The sequence below is a fragment of the Neomonachus schauinslandi genome, chromosome 4 (genome assembly GCF_002201575.2).
Source record: "Neomonachus schauinslandi chromosome 4, ASM220157v2, whole genome shotgun sequence".
NCBI lineage: Eukaryota > Metazoa > Chordata > Mammalia > Carnivora > Phocidae > Neomonachus > Neomonachus schauinslandi.
In genome coordinates, this window is record NC_058406.1 from 100,089,178 (window position 1) to 100,108,309 (window position 19,132).

The 19,132-nt window shown below is 42.8% G+C and overlaps 1 protein-coding gene across 14 annotated transcripts in view; it reads left to right on the forward strand.

Moving 5' to 3' along the window:
• The window catches only part of PDE4DIPP2 (phosphodiesterase 4D interacting protein), a 207,246-nt gene that overhangs the window by 69,870 nt on the left and 118,244 nt on the right, over positions 1-19,132 (forward strand). For 8 of the 14 annotated variants that reach the window (XM_021690137.2, XM_044914600.1, XM_044914601.1 and 5 more), the window contains exon 4: positions 4,431-4,541. The exons of 3 other annotated variants lie outside the window; for them this stretch is intronic. In XM_021690137.2, the coding sequence (XP_021545812.2) occupies positions 4,431-4,541 (111 nt within the window). Of the gene's footprint in view, positions 1-4,159; positions 4,199-4,400; positions 4,542-19,132 lie in introns of those variants that run through there. 3 more of the 14 variants (XM_044914610.1, XM_021690136.2, XM_021690138.1) reach the window with 2 other exon arrangements.

Here is a 19,132-nt window from a genome sequence, read left to right on the forward strand (position 1 = left end):
CAGTCATAGCATCTTGGGCCAGAGTGGCCAAGATACCAGTGCAGTGGTAGTAGATGGATTCTCTCTTTATAGAAAGTAGAAATAAGGGGCGCCTGGGTGGCTCAGTTGGTTAAGCGACTGCCTTCAGCTCAGGTCATGATCCTAGAGTCCCAGGATCGAATCCCGCATTGGGTTCCCTGCTCAGTGGGCAGTCTGCTTCTCCCTCTGACCCTCCCCCCTCTCATGTGCTCTCTCTCTCTCTTTCTGTCTCTCTCAAATAAATAAATAAAATCTTTTAAAAAAAAGAAGAAAATAGAAATAATAAGATTTACAGACAGATGAGATGATGTGTGTGAGAAAGAAGAGACAAGAATAACTCAGAAGATTTTGGCCCAAACAACTGCAAATACTGAGTTGTTATCAATTGAAATGGGATCCACTGGGGAAGGAACATGTGTGCTGGGAAAACTCAGGAGTTCAGTTTCAGATGCCACAAGTATGACAGGTCTATATTCAAGCGGACATTTCTACTAGGAAGTTAGATACATATTGGAGTTCAAGAAAAAGGGCTAGATAGGCATATAAACTTAGAAATTTTCCTACAGTAACCATCCTAGCAAATGTAATCTCTTTGGAGCTATTAAAACAAACTTTTCTATATTATTGGAAAATTGTGAGAATAATATAAGCAAGCTAGCCCCTATCTAACAAGTCAGATCAGCAAAAAGTGAAATATATATGGAATACTTACCTACTCATTGATTCCACAAATATTTAGGGATCGCTTCCTCAATACTATGCAGTGAGTGTGCCAAGACACCAAATACGCCTTGTCAGCCCTCAGAACACTCCAGTGTGGGGGAGGTGATTGTAAGCCAGCTGTGACTCCACAGGGCGATGCATGTCACTGGGGAGGGCTTCCTGGCTGTTGTGGGAGCTGAAGGAAGAGAGAAAGATGTGTGAGTCATTGACCCTTTCCTTGGGCAGCTCGCAGATTAGTTGGAGAGACATAAACACAGGAAAAGTTAAATAGCTCTAAGAGGTGTAAATAACCCCTCCAGACAACAGACAAGCAATATCATGAGGCACCCGATGAACGATGAACGCTTGCTGAATGTTGATATTTGCCTGAGGAGTTCAAAAGAGGGAGACATCTTTCTGGGCTGGGGTAGCAGAGAAGGCTTTGTTTGGGTGGGATTGGAACTAGGACTTGAAAAAAGAGGGGTTGTTTCTTGAGGGGATGTGATAGCGTTTTCCTTTATTCTGAGAGTGATGAGATGCCTGTGAAGGGTTTTAAGGAAGGGAGATGTCAGGATAAGATTTGAGTTTTGAAAACATTACTCTGCCTATAATATGGAGGACAGATGGCTGGAGCGAAGTCTGGCAGACATGACAGACTGTCGCAAAAGTCTTTGCTATGAGGTTTGCCTTGAGAATGGAACATTCAAGTTGAGCTATCTAGCAAAAAGCTGGGTATGTCAGGTTAGCTCTTGGCGGAGAGGGCTCAGGTGAAGGTTTGGGGTTGTTTGGGAGGCCACAGTGATAGCCCTAAAAGTGGATAAAATCTCGAGGGAGAAAGTATGGAGAGAAAAACATCAGAAGGGGGAAGAACTAACCATTGTTTAAGCACTTACCTTAAGGAGCTGGCAAGAAAACCCAGAAAAAGGGCCAGAGAGATAGAAAAGCAAGGTATCACTGGGCATAAGACGAATCAGGCATTTATGTACAGAAAGAAATATCTAGGTTGGGTAAGAATCCCTGCATTCATATGCAATTTTACTTTCCATGAACTTTTATTAAGCTGTCTTTTGTGATAAAAGAATCTAAGTAGACATTGAAATCATGATTAAACACTAATCTGGAATCTGGCAGCTTGGTTCCCCTTGTGCAAAATGGTAGAAGGTAGATAATAAGTAGATAACAAGTAGGTTATTTCCTCTAGGAGCTTAGACCAGAAAAGGGCCTTAAAAATCACTTACTTTCCAACCACCTCATTTTATAAATGAGGACACTTAGGCCTCTGGAGAAATGCATTTCCAAGGTCATACAACTATTTAGTAACAAATACAAGCTATTTTCAGACCAGAAAAGGATCTTCTGAGTTTTTATTTAGACTTTCCTCTTCCTCGCTCTCTCTAAGCCTAAACGACACTCTTTAATTCCAAGAGCACAGATTTAATGAAAAGAGCTAAATGAATTTTAAATGTGTACATTTTTTTAGAAACAAGGAATATTTTATCTTAAGTTACAGTTGATGGTAAGAAATGTGTTGCCCACGTACAATCCAAATCTATTTGAGAGAATGCTCAGTTCTAATTATGACCTCCTAAGTCCACTTTAAAACGTTTTCTGTCTTTCAAAGGGCAGTGCAAGTCTTAGTGAAGCTTTTTTCTCATCTTTCCAGGAAGAATGAATCACTCTTTCTCCTGGGTTCCCATACAAGCAGTGTTTTTTTTAACTTCAGTATGAAACGTCTTAGTGGGTCATGAAATCAATTCAGTGGGTCACTCCCAGGAAGAAAAATAGAATGGAAAATCACCAAGAGTCCATCACACATAGTGATGGTAACATTACTTTGTGAAACTTTTATTTCAGTTATGTCTGTGTGTGTGTGTGTGTGTGTACCGGACTGCTGTATAAAATGTAAAAAGTTGGGCCCCTGGGTGGCTCAGTTGGTTAAGCGACTGCCTTCGGCTCACGTCATGATCCTGGAGTCCCGGGATCGAGTCCCACATAGGGCTCCCTGCTCAGCAGGGAGTCTGCTTCTCCCTCTGACCCTCCCCCCTCTCATGCTTTCTCTCTCTATCTCATTCTCTCTCTCAAATAAATAAATAAAATCTTTAAAAAAAAATGTAAAAAGTTTGAGTAACACAAGCTTGGAGGATTCTAGTAGAAAACACATCCCTACATCTGTATAGCCACCCAGCTCTTTGAGAGTTGGGACTATCTTCATCTTTGCATCTGTCATGCCCAACATACTACCCGGTGGATACACAGGAGATGTTGGTTAGAATTATTATGAAGAATTAAGATAGAAGATTGAAGAACAGGTAGGTTAGGGAAGAAGTGAGTACTTGATTTAAGTAAAGGTCTAGTTTCCTTTTACTTTAGATGTTAATATTAATGTTTTTTCAACCTGGTATTACTGGAACTAAGAACCTGTGTTTCATATCTGTGTTGTGGGATGGTCTCCTAGTCACCTTCAGTGTTCCTTGTGATGTGGTATAAATAATACTTCCTGCTGATGTTGCAGCTGTCATTCAAGGATCTTAAATTGCTTTGCGAGCAGGATCTGGTGATGAGTGCCTGGCTCCACTTGGCAGGTGCCAGAGTTAAGAACCAGTGACTGGCTGAAATCTCTGGGCTCCAGACTGACGCCTCCTCTCCTCCCCCCCCCCACCCCAGCCCTTTCTTTCCCTCATCCCTTGGAGGAAGGAGCCTTTGACCCTGCCTCTTTGTGAGCTTGTCTAGCTGGTAATAGCTCGCAAAGATTTCCACGGAACTAGATTTACTCTTTCTTCGGGGGTGGCTCCGGTGTGTATGGGGGTGGGAGGCACATGGTGGTAAAGACTATTTATTTAACTGCTTCTGGACTTGAAAAGTCCAGGGAGCAAAACTGGGAAGGAACTGATTAGAGGTGAGTTCTGGATCATCAAAGGAAATTGGAGAGCCCTCCTGTTAATAGGTCTTTAAGATCTGCACCTGACAGAAAGGGGGTATTTGACATGTGCTCTTTCCTATAGCAACCTATTTCTTGCTCCTGGCCACACTCCTTTGGTTTGTTTTTTGTTTGTTTGCTTATTTATTTATTTTTTTTAAGTAAACTCTATCCCCAGCCTGGGGCTGGAACTCAGGATTCTGAGACCAAGAGTGGCAAGCTCTACCGACTGAGCCAGCCAGGCGCCCCCTCCCCTTTGGGTTTTATTGTGCAAATTGGCCACCAGAGACTTAAGTGCCCACTCACACATACAGCCCTTCATTTTCTTCTCTTTTATGCAAGCCCACCAGCACCTTGAAGTAGTCCCGTTCCCCATTTCCTGGAAGCTTCTGGGGGGCCAGTTCTCTCTCTTTTCCAAGAAACTGTTAACTGCCTACAGTTGGGCCTGCGAGGCTTGGGGAGGGTGACAGCCCGTCCCGGCTTGGAGTCGGGTTACACCACTTGTGTCTGAGTTCACGCAGCATGTTCCTCTGTCAGGAATTCCGCAAATATCTCCCAGAGGTAAAAAAGGAAAGTGCGCTGCGCTCCAACACCCAGAGCAGTGAGCCCAGTCCCAGGTCCCCAAGAGAGCGCCAGCCACCGGGGTCATGTCGCCATAGCCTCAGCAGCGTCCCAGCGGCTCGCTTCATGCCACGGTGCAGCCGCACTATGTTCCTAGGGTGAGGGGGCGACTGGGCATGCTGCTCCCCATGGGTTGCCCACCATGTCTAATGGATATCGCACTCTGTCCCAGCATCTCAATGACCTGAAGAAGGAGAACTTCAGCCTCAAGCTGCGCATCTACTTCCTGGAGGAGCGCATGCAGCAGAAGTATGAGGCCAGCCGGGATGACATCTACAAGCGGGTGAGTGCAGGAGCCCTGCGCTCCAGCCCCGAGCAGGGGGCTCGTGGCCCACCCACCGATATCCAGGCTCTTCCTACCTCCGGCGGTGCTAACTAGGGAGGGAGGCGCGTTCCACGCCAGGTCTGGCCACCTGAATGCGGGGGTGACCTTGGACCAGCTCATTTCACCTCTTTTGTGCCTGTTTTGTACTTTCCTTGTGTGTAAAGAGACCGAGCTGGATTAAATCAGAGTTTGCTCTGCCGTGGAACTGTTCAGAACAGTCACCTTTGGGAGCAGGTTTACAATGTAGATTCCCTGCCTTACCCGCTGGGATTCTGATTTAGTAATGCAAGGGAAGGGGGTCTTAAAATTTGCATTTTTTTAAGTTTATCTTTTTTTTTAGTAATTTCTACACCCAACATGGGGTTGGAACTCAGGACCCCAGGAGGCGCTTGCTCTTATGACTCAGTCAGCCAACGCACTCGCTGGACGTTTGCATTTTTTAAAAGCTGCCAAGGTGACTCTGAAGCAGGTTGCTTGCAGGGCATATATTCAGCTAGAGAAGGACCCCTTCTAGCTCTGGCTCAGTGGCGGCAGAGAATGAGCCGATGGAGCAAGGAGCAGGGGCTGAGCGCGGTTCAGTTCCCTGAGAAATTCGTGTTTGTCCTTGAAGATGATAATGCAGATAACATTTAAAGACCGAATCTTAGGCGCTTTCAGGCTTAGGACTAGTTCACCTAAGAATGAAGGAAAGGGTGCTGATGGCCTCAGGGGTGGGAGGGGGCGGGCGCTTCTCTGAGAGGGAGGCCGGTCTGGGTTGCTGGGTGAGTGATTGGGGTGGGGAAGGAAGAGAGAGGGGGTTGACTGAGGGGAGGGTGAGATGAGACAGCACCTTGGTTGGTAAGAGGGCGCAAGGCTTTTGGATGAAGCTTCCTAACTGATTACCACAATGTTGGCTTCTTCAGCCTTCTTAGTGTCTGGACAAGCTCTGAAGTGGCCTGAGTGACCTGGAGCTGGTCGCCTCTGATTTTTTCTGAGCTTCTAAATCTCCAGCTGTTTACACCAGAAGACTATACAAATATTATCATTGTCTATGTGTGTCCTGTCCTGTCGAGAAGAAGGTTGGGAAGCTTTTGCAGGCTGCCAGAGAATATGTTGGATCAGAGGAATAACCGGTGTCTTTGAAACCCAGTTATTTGGTAAATTCAACTAATGTGGGCAGCTACATCTGGCGGATTTAGCCCTGTTTTCTGTCTTTCTTGGATTTCCATGTTTTAACCTGAATCTTCCTGAAATTGGTCCAGACTGACCTTCAATCTCTTACGTGGCTATAGAGTGAACATGCCTGAATGGAGTTGCCAGGGCTCAAGGTCAAGGAAGATATTATCAAGTGGCGATTGGTAATGCAGAGAGATGGAGAGGCGGGGAGGGTGAATGGCAGTCTGCCTCGGGGTAGAAATAGTGAATGAATTTGTGCCTTGTGCAGAGGGAGGAGCATTTTTCATTAGCTGTCTCCAAAGCAAGGCAGAAGGAAGGGGCAGTGTCTTGGATTATTTAAGGGAAAGGATTTTTTTTTTTTTTAACTTGAATCAACTGACTGCATGAATCATTTGGTCTCACCCTCTGCTCAGCACTGGCTGACAAGACTGTCCTCAGGGAACATTTTGGGTGGGGTGTGGGAGGGCACCGTTACACTCCTAGAGAAGTGTGATTAAGAAGATTCTTTAAAAAATAAAAAAAGATTCTAGAGGGGCAGGGTGGGGAGAGTCGGCAAAGGACATTGTCATATGCCGAGGTTGCTAACCCTTTTATTAGCCCAGTATTGGCACTAAGCCCTATCTCTTCCTGGCCTTAAGTCCAGAGTCATCAGGCACCCACTGGCATCCTATGATTTAAGGAATCGCAAACTACTGTGTCCCCTCCTTTCCCTTCTTACCAAATCTTTGTTCAATCCATCTGTCATATTACTTATCCCATTTGGCTGTGATTATTTGGGAAGCACTGAAGGTTTAAAATGTTCTTCTTATTTGGGAAACAAAACACATAAAGCATTATCAATCATTAATATCATGGTTGAAATTAGTTTATCACACTATGCAGTGATGAGGGCTTGATAGAAACAAGGGCAGTTCCATTTTGATGGAAGGACAAGGGATCAGAAAACCACCCCAGCCGGGGAGCCCTGGACAACCAGGGGACCTAGGCAAGTTACTTAACCTTTCTTTTTTTTTTTTTTTTTAAGATTTTATTTATTTTTTAGAGAGCGAGCGAGAGAGAAACAGCATGAGAGGGGAGAGGGTCAGAGGGAGAAGCAGGCTCCCCGCTGAGCCGGGAAGCCCGATGTGGGACTCAATCCCAGGACCCTGGGATCATGACCCGAGCCGAAGGCAGACGCTTAACCATCTGAGCCACCCAGGCGCCCGTTACTTAACCTTTCTGAGTCAATGTCAGCCCCTGTAGAATTGGCATGAAGAATACTGCACAACTCCATAGGAACTGAAGATTATTTGTTGAGAGTGTGAATAAATAGCAGCCACAAAGATGAAAGGAGAAGACTTTGATCACAGCACTTTGTAAACTTCATATCTTCCTATGTATATGAGGGGGTAGTAGTTCTACGTTTACCAGTAGTAATAGTTACTGTGAGATTTTAAAATGAGAAAGAGGCTCTTTTAATCTCACTTGCAGGCATTCCCATGAATATGCCTTATGTTCCACAAGGTTAGGACAATGAATGAGTAGCAGTGTGGGTGAAGAGACACCCAGGACGACATGCAGTGCATCACATTGTAAGTCAGGTGGGTCAGATGGGAATTTAGAGCCCTGTTCTGTGACCAAACTTAGCTTGATTTTTCTTTAGCATTGGAAGGACGCTTCTTTAAATATAGTAAAAACCATTAAATCACACCCAGCTGAGTCAGAATCCACACTAACTTGGGTGCTGTATGCATGATTCTTTTAAATAAAACCAATGTTTGTGAAACATATGTAAGTCTCTTGTGAATAGTAATTATTTTATCATTTTATGTATTTTTGCTACAGCAGATTTTTGTTAAGATATTTGCACTAAAGAATGAAATATTACTGTCTTAGAGACAATCAAACATTTCGCCATGACTGCAGGCAAGGGAAATGTAGGAAACTTTAGGAGAAAAGGACTGGAGAGAGGGTTCAGTCTTTCTCCCACCAAGTGGCAAGTCCTCAGTTAGGTAGTTGAGTGAGGGAGAGACTAAAGTAGATATAGTCCTTAGTTGTAATGGCAGCTATAAGGATGTTTAATTGTATGAGAAGGTGTAAGAGTTAGAGAATTACGTAAAAACCTAGAAGAATCAACTTCAAAGCAAGTAAATTAAAGGAGTTAAGGGTTTTTCTCTTTAGAGCTGTTCAGAGAATTTAGAAATAATCTTAAAACTCATGCTAGCTATGGATTAATAAAATAGTATTAAATTATACATAAAAATTGGTTCTGTGAGACTGGAGGCGTTTCTGTTGAGTGTTTATCCTTTGAACTTCAACTTTTGTAAGCAATTTAAAAAGAAACAAGACAGGAAGAGGCTGCTTACCCGTCAGCGCAAGTAAACTGGGGCATATTCAGGTACCACTGCCCCCTGTTGGTAGCAAATATTAATTGTAGGTTCAGCTTTTGTGGGAAGACCGTTTTGAAAGTCTGAAGCAGGGAAGGGAGAAAGCACTGTCATACATACAGCTCCTGATTCTGGAACAAAGTTAAGTCAGAAAATGCTGTAAGTGGTCCACAGCTGAGTATGGCCCACTCCGAGGGAGACTGGCTTGTGAGCATTTCTGGACTGCAGCTGCTCTGGTAAATAATTTCTGGGTGGCAACTTGGCTGACTTCCTGGTTGTTGTTGATTATCTAATCCTGCATCTTCTCATGATCGCTGAGTGCGCTGCCACTGGAAGTATGCCCAACCCTGGAATTTATGAAATCCACTGCTGTGTGGTAAACATCCAGTCCCCAAAGAGCACACAAAACCACTATCAACTGTGTTTTGCCCCATGATGACTACTTACTTGTTAAACTTGTGTGAATTTAGTATTACCCAAGGTTGCTTTATTTTTTTAATATTTATTTATTTTATTTGAGAGAGAGAGAGAGAGAGATCACGACCTGAACCAAAACCAAGAGTTGAACACTTAGCCAACTGAGCCACCCAAGTGCCCCCCTGCACCCCCCCCACCCCCGCCCCGGCCCTAACAAGGTTGCTTTAAAAAAATTTAAGCCTCCCTTTTAAGAATGGAATTTAAAATCTGACAGGGCCAGATCCAATAACAAAACCATCAGGAAAAACTGAATGTCGTCCTCCTGGACCAGGTAGAGTCAATGTTTAAGTATGACATTATTGATACTAGAAGGTTAAAATGGTTTTGGCCTTTATTTAGATAGGAGTTGAAAGAGTTGTATTTCATTCATTATATATCGGCCTCTTAAACTTCCTGACTTCTCTGAGCTGTGCTTTCTCATCTTTGAGATTGGATGATATTTCTCCTGAGCAAACTTTGAAGTTTATTTATTTATTTATTTTTAAACTTTGAAGTTTATACATAGCGTACTTCTGTAGCAGGTTTTAAAAATTGTGATAAACAGCCTATTGACTTTACTTGCCTCCTAAATTTTCATCATTTCTACTATTCTGTGATCACTGGGCATAATAGTTAAGAGCTGAACCCAACAGACCTGAGAAGGAATCTTGGTTCTACTACTTGCTACCTGCGTTAATTTGGGAAAATACTATAATTTCTCTGAGTTGAAGTGGGTGTTGTAATAGCACCTATCTTATAGGATCTGAGGGAGAATTAAATGAGCCAATTAGTTGAAATCAGCACAATGCCTATCATATAGTAAGCCCTCAAGAAATATTTGCCATTATTGTGACAAATTGAGAGATGACAAAATTGCCCAGATAAGTCCAATTATTGGATAAGTCCAATCATTTTTATTTTAAGTCAGTTTTTTTTTCCTCAATAGTGGATTTGGGACCATTTGTCCTATTTGTCTTAATTCTCCATTTTAGTTTGCCCATAAATAACATAATATAATCCAAGTGTCCATATTGCAGCAAATCTACTGTCACCCTCAAGTACAAATATTCCTTCAAAGAGAATGAATAGGAAAGATTGGGTTTGTTAAATTTCTGTTTTTTGTTTGTTTTTTTTTAAAGAAAATATTGGAGTCTGATGTGGGGCTAGATCTCACCACCTCGAGATCACAACCTGAGCCCAAACCAAGGGTTGGATGCCTAACTGACTGCACCACCCAGGCCCCCCTTATTTTTTTGCTTTTTAAGAACTATCTTTCTTTTTGTAGTTGAATATAGGAACTCCAGTTTGACTTGAAGCAACGGAAAGCTATTAGAGAAAGACTATCTTTGAGGGATAGCAAAATGTAGGTAGACAACTTTTGGACTCAAATCAGAAGACCTGAGTTCTGAATATTCCTTGCTACGTGTCCTTGGCCATGTCCATAACGTCTTTGAGCCTCTGTTTCCTGAAATAGAGGCACGAATTCCTGTCCTGCCCTCCTCCCCATGTACAAACCTGTTTTAATGTGTTAGGTGTTAAATCAGCGTAAAGGATTGTTACTATAATCTTGCATACCTGGAGATACCTACTAGAGCGCAGACGCACCTTCTCGGGTTATTGCCTAAAGGGATGGTGCAGTTGCTCTTACACAGTGAATGGTTTTCTTCTTATATTTAACAGAGTTGACTCTTGTTTTCTTTTTATAGTTTAGTAAACCTTTAAACCCTTGTTTAGTTAGCTGCTAAGGTTTTTATCTCCCTCTATGTTTTACTTATGTGAAGTCTAAGAAATATGCATAGTAGAGAACGGAGAAATAAATAAGTAGCGAGAAGAGAAATCAGGATGACTTTGGCCAAACTATTTTAAATAGTTCTCTGGAAGCCTGGTGTGAATGTAGCCCGTGTCTGAGCACGCTGTGTGTGTGATTCCTCGTTCTCAGCTTTCTGAGGTCTGTAAGGCATGCTTGTCCATTTCCTCTTCTTTTTGGGAGTAGAAGTAGGAAGAAAGGAGGGAGACTCCGTCATTACATAGTTGTAACTGGTATTTGTGTTCTTGGTTTAAAAAATGTGTAATCTTCACAGCTATTAGGGTGACTGCTATAAAAACAAAACAAAGAAATAAAAAACTGGAAAATAACATATGTTGGCCAGCTGCTGTGGAAAATGGCATGATGATTCTCGAAAAAATTAAACATAGAATTATTATATGATCCAGCATGTCCACTTCTAGGTATATACCTGAAAGAAGAGAAAGCAGGGACTCAAACATATTTGTACACCCATGTTCATAGCAACATTATTCACAGTAGCCAAAGAGTAGAAGCAGCCTGAATATTTTATTTATTTATTTGTCAGAGAAAGAGAGCACAAGTAGGGGGGGGTGGCAGGCAGGGAGCCCTGCGGGGCCCGATTCACAGACTGAGCCACTCAGGCGTCCCGGGGAGTTATTGTTTAGTGGGTACAGTCAGTTGGGGAAAAAGTTCTGGAGATGGATGGTTGCACAACAATATGAATATATTTAAAATCACTGAGCTGTATGCTTAAAAATGGTTAAAATGGTAAATTTTATGTTTTTTATATTTTACTACAATAAAAAAAATTTTAAGCAACTTTCCCATAACTGTTATAGTTACTTTAAAATATTCTGGGAGCTTTGACCAAAACAACTTATTTTCTGTTTTTGCTTAACACAATGTTTCTCATTTTTAAATTTTACTTATGTATTTGAGAGAGAGAGAGAGAGTGCCTGTGTGAGAGAGGGAAGGGAGAGGAAGAGAGAAAGAATCCCAAGCAGACTCTGTGCTGAGTGTGGAGCCCAACATGGGGCTTGATCTCAAGACCCTGACATCACGACCTGAACCGAAACCAAGAGTCTGATGCCTAACCAGCTGAGCCACCCAGGTGCCCCAACTTTTCTCATTTTTAAGAGCTTTTCATTAGAAGTCCTAATACTTGCCTGTTGGGAAAAAGAAAATTTTTTCTTTGAATATTTAAGACCTTTTCTTCCAATCACTAGAAAATAAATCTAAAACTAAATTCTGGAGTCTAATTTAATTCTAATCCATTTCTAATTATCTCCTTAACTATGTCTACAAAATTTGCATTTCTGCATAAGCTTATTATAAAGCTATTTCCTCTTCCTATTGGTTATGTACATCTAAGTTTACACACTGATAGAAATAGGCATTCTAAATTCCTATCTCAAATGTTTCCCTTGTTTGCCTTATCACCGTGGCCATTCAATTACTCAGGTTTGCACACATGCATTCATTCATTCATTCATTCAAACATCTATTGACTATCTACTATATGCCAGAGACTGTGCCAGATGCCGGTGGAGAAAGATATCAAATAAATAAAAATGGCATAATAAAGGCTACCATAGGGGCACCCAGGTGGCTCAGCTGGCTAAGCATCTGTCTTTGGCTCTGGTCATGATCCCAGGGTCCTGGGATCGAGCCCCACATTGGGCTCCCTTCTCAGCGGCCAGTCTACTTTTCCCTCTCCCTCTGCTCCTTCCCCCTCCACCCCTGCTTGTGTGCTGTCTCTCTCTCAAATAAATAAATAAATAAAATCTTAAAAAAAAAAAAAAGGCTACCATAGAGGCATGTAAGATTGCTCTAAAGTCCTAAGGAGAATGACAAAAATCCCCCAGGAAAGGCTTTGCAAGTTAGTGAAGTTCGAACTGAATCTTTTTTTTTTTTTTTAAGACTTTATTTATTTATTTGAGAGAGAGAGAATGAGAGACAGAGAGCATGAGAGGGAGGAGGGTCAGAGGGAGAAGCAGACTCCCTGCCGAGCAGAGAGCCCGATGCGGGACTCGATTCTGGGACTCCAGGATCATGACCTGAGCCGAAGGCAGTCACCTAACCAACTGAGCCACCCAGGCGCCCTCGAACTGAATCTTAAAAGGACACAACAAGGAATGGGGAGAGCATCTTAGAAGAAACAGCATATACAAGGGCACAAAGTCATGAAAAAGCATTTTGTGTTTGCCATGCTTCGAGTCATTCTGTAGGGCTAGAACATGGTCTCAAGGGCTTGTAGCAGTAGTAAGATGAGATTGGAAAGATAAGTAGGGGATAGATCATGGGGAGCTTTGGATTTATCCATTTGCTCATTCATCAACATTCATTGGGTGCCTACTGTATTCTGAGTACTGTGCTGGAAATTGGGGCTTTGAAGATGAGTAAAGCACAAGTGATAGGGTGTGGTAAAAAGCAGTAAAAGAGATGTGTACAGAGTATAAGCAAACTCAAATGAGGCATCTCTAACCCAACTGAATAGAATAGATGGAAGGAAAATCTACAAAGGATTCTTTGAGGAGATGACGCCTGAGCTTTGTCTTCAAAAGGAGAGTAATCATTAGTTAGTCAGTGGGTGGTGAGGTGGAAAGAAAGGGCTTTAGCCAGAAGCAAATGCCAAAGGCAAGAAACCACATGGAATGTGTGGAGAATTATAAGTCGTTTTGTGTTGCTAAATTTAAGTGCTAGACACAGAATGATGCTGAAGAGTCTGTGGGACATAAATCTTTGTGCCATTTTTAAAAACTGTAGACTTTATCCTGAGGATGATAAGGAGCCACTGATGGGCTTTAAGCAGCAGGCAACACGCTAGATCCTTCTGGTGGGTGGGGAGGATGGAAGATAAGGCAGGAAGTCATCAGGACGGGCCAGACAAGAGATGATGAGGGCCACGGGAAAAGGCAGAGGGGAGGGAACCGATCTGTGAAATATGTAGGTAAAATACCTGTAGGACTGGGTGATAGATGGGATGGAAAGATGAAGAGAAAGACATCAAGAAGACTGCTAGGTTCCTGGCTAAGACAAGTCACTTTTTCTGGGCCTCTGGTTACTTATGTGTAAAATCAGAGGGCTGGACCGGGATGGTCACTAACATCCCTCCCAGCGCTGAAGTTCTGGGGTTCTGAGCACCCCCTCACTTAGCATTCATCTCCTGGTCTCTCAGCTCCTCCGAAAGCCTTCTCAGTACAGGAGGGGCCGGCAGAGCTGAGACGGCTTTAAAACTGCCAGCCAATGTCAGGGAAATCTAGTGCTGTTACCAGGTAGCCGGAGTTATAATTAGCCCAGTTGCTAGGGAAAAACGGAGATTCTGTGAGCATGGGTTGCCAGAAACAGCTTTTCCCTACTTGATGAATTTGCTTGTTTACAGGAACAAAGTGGATATGGATGGAGTGTTTTTTTCTTTTTATTTATTTATTTTTTATTAGCATATAATGTATTATTTGTTTCAGGGGTACAGGTCTGTGATTCATCAGTCTTACACAATTCACAGCGCTCACCATAGCACATACCTTCCCCAATGTCCATCACACAGCCACCCCATCCCTCCCACCCTCCTCCGCTCCAGCAACCCTCAGTTTGTTTTCAATGTGCTTTTGGAGAATTCAATTTTTGCCTAGACTATGGGATATGTTGAAAGCAAAAAAATAGGTTTGAGCTGGGGCTAATCAACGTCTTGTCTGAGGTAGGAAGAGTGGGCACAAATATCTTTGGATAGCTGGAAAGAGACTTATTTTCACCTGAATGGAGATAAACAAGAACACAGAATCACAGTTTGGAGCTAGAGAAGATCTTGGAGATAATTTATATAACCCCTTTACTTTTTTTTCCAATTATTATTTTATTTGTTAGAGGACCAAAAAATCCATTTATACTTTATAAAATTAAATCATTTTTTCAATAAAAACAAAATTAATAAATAGTTAATGTATAGTATAATAGAGAAAGCTTATTAGCACGTAACATGATAGAGAGCAGTTTTTCTTTTCTTTTTTTCTTTTTTTTCATTCCCTCCCCCGTGGCCCCTCAGGGCAGTTTTTCAGTTGCTACTATGGATGAGACACTGTATGTAAGAAATTTCAGAAAAATTGGAGAATTATCAGCATAAACAATCACAAAACATTTTGTTGATAAGAATAATTTTTAATAGCAAAAATTGATTATTCTATACTTAGAAACTAAAAGTAGTATGATTAATAAAAAATTTTTGGATACTATGATACATCTCCACAGATAGATTTGTCTGTAAATTTGATGTAATTCCAACAATAATTTTTTTTATTCAAGTGTAACTAGCATACAGTGTTATATTGCTTTTAGGTGTACAATATAATGATTGATCTATGCATTTGTCAGTGCTCATGATGATAAATGTACTCTTAATCCCCTTTATCTATTTCACCCATCCCTCCACCTACCTCTCCTCTGGCAACCACATTTGTCCTCTGTATTTTTTTTTTTAAGATTTTTATTTATTTATTTGAGAGAGAGAGAGAGAGCATGAGCAGGGGGAGCAGCAGAGGGAGAGGGAGAGGCAGACTCCCCGCTGAGCAGGAAGCCCTATGCGGGGCTCGATCCCAGGACCCTGGGACCATGACCTGAGCCGAAGGCAGACGCCTAACGACTGAGCCACCCAGGCTCCCCTGTCCTCTGTATTTCGGAGTTTGTTTTTATCTCTTTTTTTCTTTGTTTGTTTTGTTTCTTAAATTCCACATATGAGTGAAGTCATATGGTATTTGTCTTTCTCTGATTGACTTATTTCACGTAGCATTATATCCTTTAGATCCATCCATGTTGTTGCAAATGGCAAGATTTCATTCTTTTTTATGGCTGAGTAATATTTCAGTGTGTGTGTGTATACTGCATCTTTTTATCTATTCATCTATAGATGGATACTTGGGCTGCTTCCAATAAACATAGGAATGCATATATCTTCTTGAATTAGTGTTTTCATTTTCTTTAGGTATATACCCAGTGGCAGAATTATTGGATCCCATGGTAACATATTTACTTTTTCGGAAAGATTTTATTTTAAAATAATTGTAGATTCACAGAAAAGTTGCAAAAATAATAATTCACTTAGCTTTCCCTAATTTATTTTCGAGAAAGGAAACTGAGGCCCAGAACAGTCAAGTCACTTGCCTAAGGTCACAGAACAAGCTAATGGTCAAGTTGAGACTAGAATTCAGGAGGCCTTGCTACCTGTCCATGTATTTGCAGTGACTTCCTTGGTCTTCAACAAAAGTTCAAGGGATTTATATACTTGTCACAAGTGTAGACTTTCTTCCCCTTTGCACTACTGGGCTAAAATAGAATGTTACACAGCAGGAGCAATTCACAGATAAGTGATTCTGTAATCTGTGTGCGCTTCCAAAAGAAAATATTTATTTCCTCAGCCTACATACCCCTTCCCCAGGAGTTTCATTTATGTCATTTACGTTTCCAAAAGTCATTGTGAACTTTTTTTTTTTTGCTCTGCTTCCTGCTCTTGGCCTTTGCCATCTCATGTAAGCAAGTTCAACTTCACAGAGAAGTGGGGATCTGTTATACATGGAGAAGGCGCATCGTGGGGGGCTGGTGCAGCCTGGAAAGGAACCTGCCCTGTCATGTTAAATAGCAGCTAATCTACCCACACACCAAAAGACAGTGCTCCAACTTGGTACATGCCGTTCTGTGGAAACCTAGTAATAGTCAGGTGGTTTTTTGCCAAGGAGCTTTAGAACGGACTTGGGGCTGCACTGGGCAGTTACCACCCCTGTTATTTGGAAACTTGGCTTGAAAGAGGTTGGGAGCGAATGCAAGGCCCGGGCTGCCTTGTAAAGCCAGCTTTTCATCTCCCGATCTCCTGTCAGGCCCTGCTGCCATGAAGGGCAGGAAGCCACCTCTCTAGGCACACAGCGCTCTAGAAAGCCTGCACAGAGGCTTGAGGGGGAAAGCCCTCCTCCAAGCCCCTGGGGAAATGGAAAGGAGGCTGCCTGCAGGGAAGCCACGGCCTGGAGCTGCATAAGGAGAGTCTAGGTCCTAGCTGAGGGCCAGAAGGAAGCAGATCCTTCTAGGGCACCTTTCTTGACAGGTTTCAGAGCTTCTCTCTGAGGCTGCCCCTCTCAGAGTTACGGCAGTCGTCCTCCCTGTCCAGATTCTCTCTAGTCAAGCTGAGTATATGCTCAACATAAACAGTCTTGTACTGCCCACCTGCACAACTCAGTCGATGACAAGGTGTGTTGCTGGCACTCCACTCCAAAGTCAGGAACTTCTGTGTCCAGAGCTAGAGCCTCAAATGAAGACAGCGGACCTCAGGAGTTCAGGGGAGCAGATCTCTTACAGGCCGGGAGCAGTTTTCGTTCAAAGTCTTCTTTCTCTCAGATCCCTTCCCGGCTGTGGGATTGTGGAGAAGCCCAACTTGCTGCCAAACCTGTTCAAGCCTCAGAGGACCCAGGCAGAGTCGTGATAGTAGTAACTGGGGTGAGAGCAGAGGGGTCCCTCCAGCTGTAGAAAGGTTGGGTATGAGGGGCCACATAGGGGGGATGGCCTGAATTGCTACAGTTAGCGATTCAACTGGAACTCCACTTGAGGCTTTCTGTACCCTCAACTGCTAGCTTCCTACTTTCTCTCGCCCCTCTTTTCTCTGTTTCCCCTACTTCTTCAAAGTGCCAGAGTATGTCCCCAGTGCCTAAGGGTCTTGATATAAGCTGGAGGAAAATAAGTAGTCATGAGGAAAAACAGCCTGAGGACTCCTCTGTCTATTTCTAGGTAGAGTTTCTAGACCCGGGTCTGGTCCTGTCTCTGGTGTCAGTGTTTTCCCCACGCTTAGGCCCTTTCTGTCCTTCTTTGTCCCATATCCTCTCTCCCCTTCCCCCAAAATTCACACAGACACAGGGAAACGAAATGCTAAATGCTTCCCATTTAAACCCAGGGGAGGAGGATGTCCATTTAGTGTTTACTACATGCCAGGCACCATTCTCTGCATTTTACACATATTTCAATCTCAACCATATTATAGCTCTAGGAAGTTGGTGTCTTGTCCCCAATTTTCACAGGACCGGCTGTGCCTCAAATAGCCTCAGGGCATGTACCTGGTAGCCCAGCAGCTCCATGGCCTGATTCTTCAGTTAGTAAGCAAGGCCTTGGCACATTCTTTAGAATTTAAAGTTAGTCATTCTTTCAAATGCAAATGATGCCTCTTAGTGAATCACTCTACATTGTATTAAGGACTGACCAATGAGAAAAGAAGGAGCTCTAGTAAAATGCTATCTCTTTTCATAGTGGCTTTCACCAAGATGGTGGCAGGAAGAGGTGGCATTGTCTCATTGATGTATCTACACTGATAGGTGGCATTGACCTCATTTTTCCTTGTGAAACAGGTGCAAATTGCCATATGGAATGTAATAGGAACCAGACTGTCCTTATCTCTGTACACTGTCCTGTCAGACTTGTGCGGAGTCTGGTATGGGACTCCAGGAGTTCAGAGGAAATCAGAAAAATGAGGCTTATGAGAAAAAGGCAATGGAATTGGATTTTTTAATTTGGGGAAGAACAGACTCAGAGGTGACCTAACAGTAGATTTGATATGTCTCAGTTTGTGACAGATGGTGAGTTATGCTCTGTTTCTGCTGACAATTAGAATAGATTGATCCTAGTTGAAACCTAAACATTAGGCCTCATTCATTTAAAACATTTATTGAACACATACTATGTTCCAGATGCTATTGGAGGTGGTTGGAATATATATCAATGAGCAGAACAGACTAGCATTCTTATCCTCATGGAATTTGTATTCTGGCATGAGGAAACAGGCAAAGAACAGTAAATATTATAAATAAATAAAATATGTACAATATTGGAAAGTAATAAGCCCTCTTGGGGAAAAAAAGAAAAAGGTAGAGCAGGGTAAGGGGGTCAAAAAGTGTAAGAGTAGAGGGAAGGTTGCAGTATTAAAAAGTGGTTGGGGGGGGTGCCAGGGTGGCTCAGTCGGTTAAGTGTTTGCCTTCGGCTCAGGTCGTGATCCCAGGGTTCTGGGATCGAGCCCTGCATCTACCTCCCTGCTCAGTGGGGAGTCTACTTCTCCCTCTGCCCCTCCCTTACCACCCTGCTTGTGCTCTCTCTCTCTCAAATAAATAAATAAAATCTTAAAAAAAAAGTGGTCAGGGAAGGCCATTTTTAGAAAGTGATTTTAAAAACACATACATATTTATTATCTCACCATTTATGTGTGAGCAGTAAAGGCAGGACTTCACTGAGTTCTATGCTCAGAGTTTCACTAGGCTACAACCAAGATATTGGCCAGGCCAAGTTCTCATCTGAAGGCTCGACTAGGGAAGAATCAGCTTCTGAACTCATGTGGGTTGTTGGCAGAATTTATTTCCTTGTGGTGGTAGAACAAAGGGTCCTGGCTTCTTGCTAGGTATTAGCTAGAGGCTGCCCACAGTTCCTTGAGGCCACCTCTGTTCCTTGCCATGTGAGCTTGCCGCATATGGCCACTTATCTCATCAAGTCAGCAGGCTCTAGAGCAAGTCTGCTAGCAAAACGGAGTCTTAAAACTTAACATAGTCACAGGAGTGACATTCTGTCACCTTTGCCATGTTCTTATTTATTTATTTATTTATTTATTTATTTATTTGACAGAGAGAGAGAGAGAGAACATAAGCAGGGGGAGCAGCAGGAAGAGGGTGAGGGAGAAGCAGACTCCTGGCTGAGCAGGGAACCCGATGTGGGGCTTGATCCCATGACCCTGGGATCATGACCTGAGCTGAAAGCAGACGCTTAACTGACTG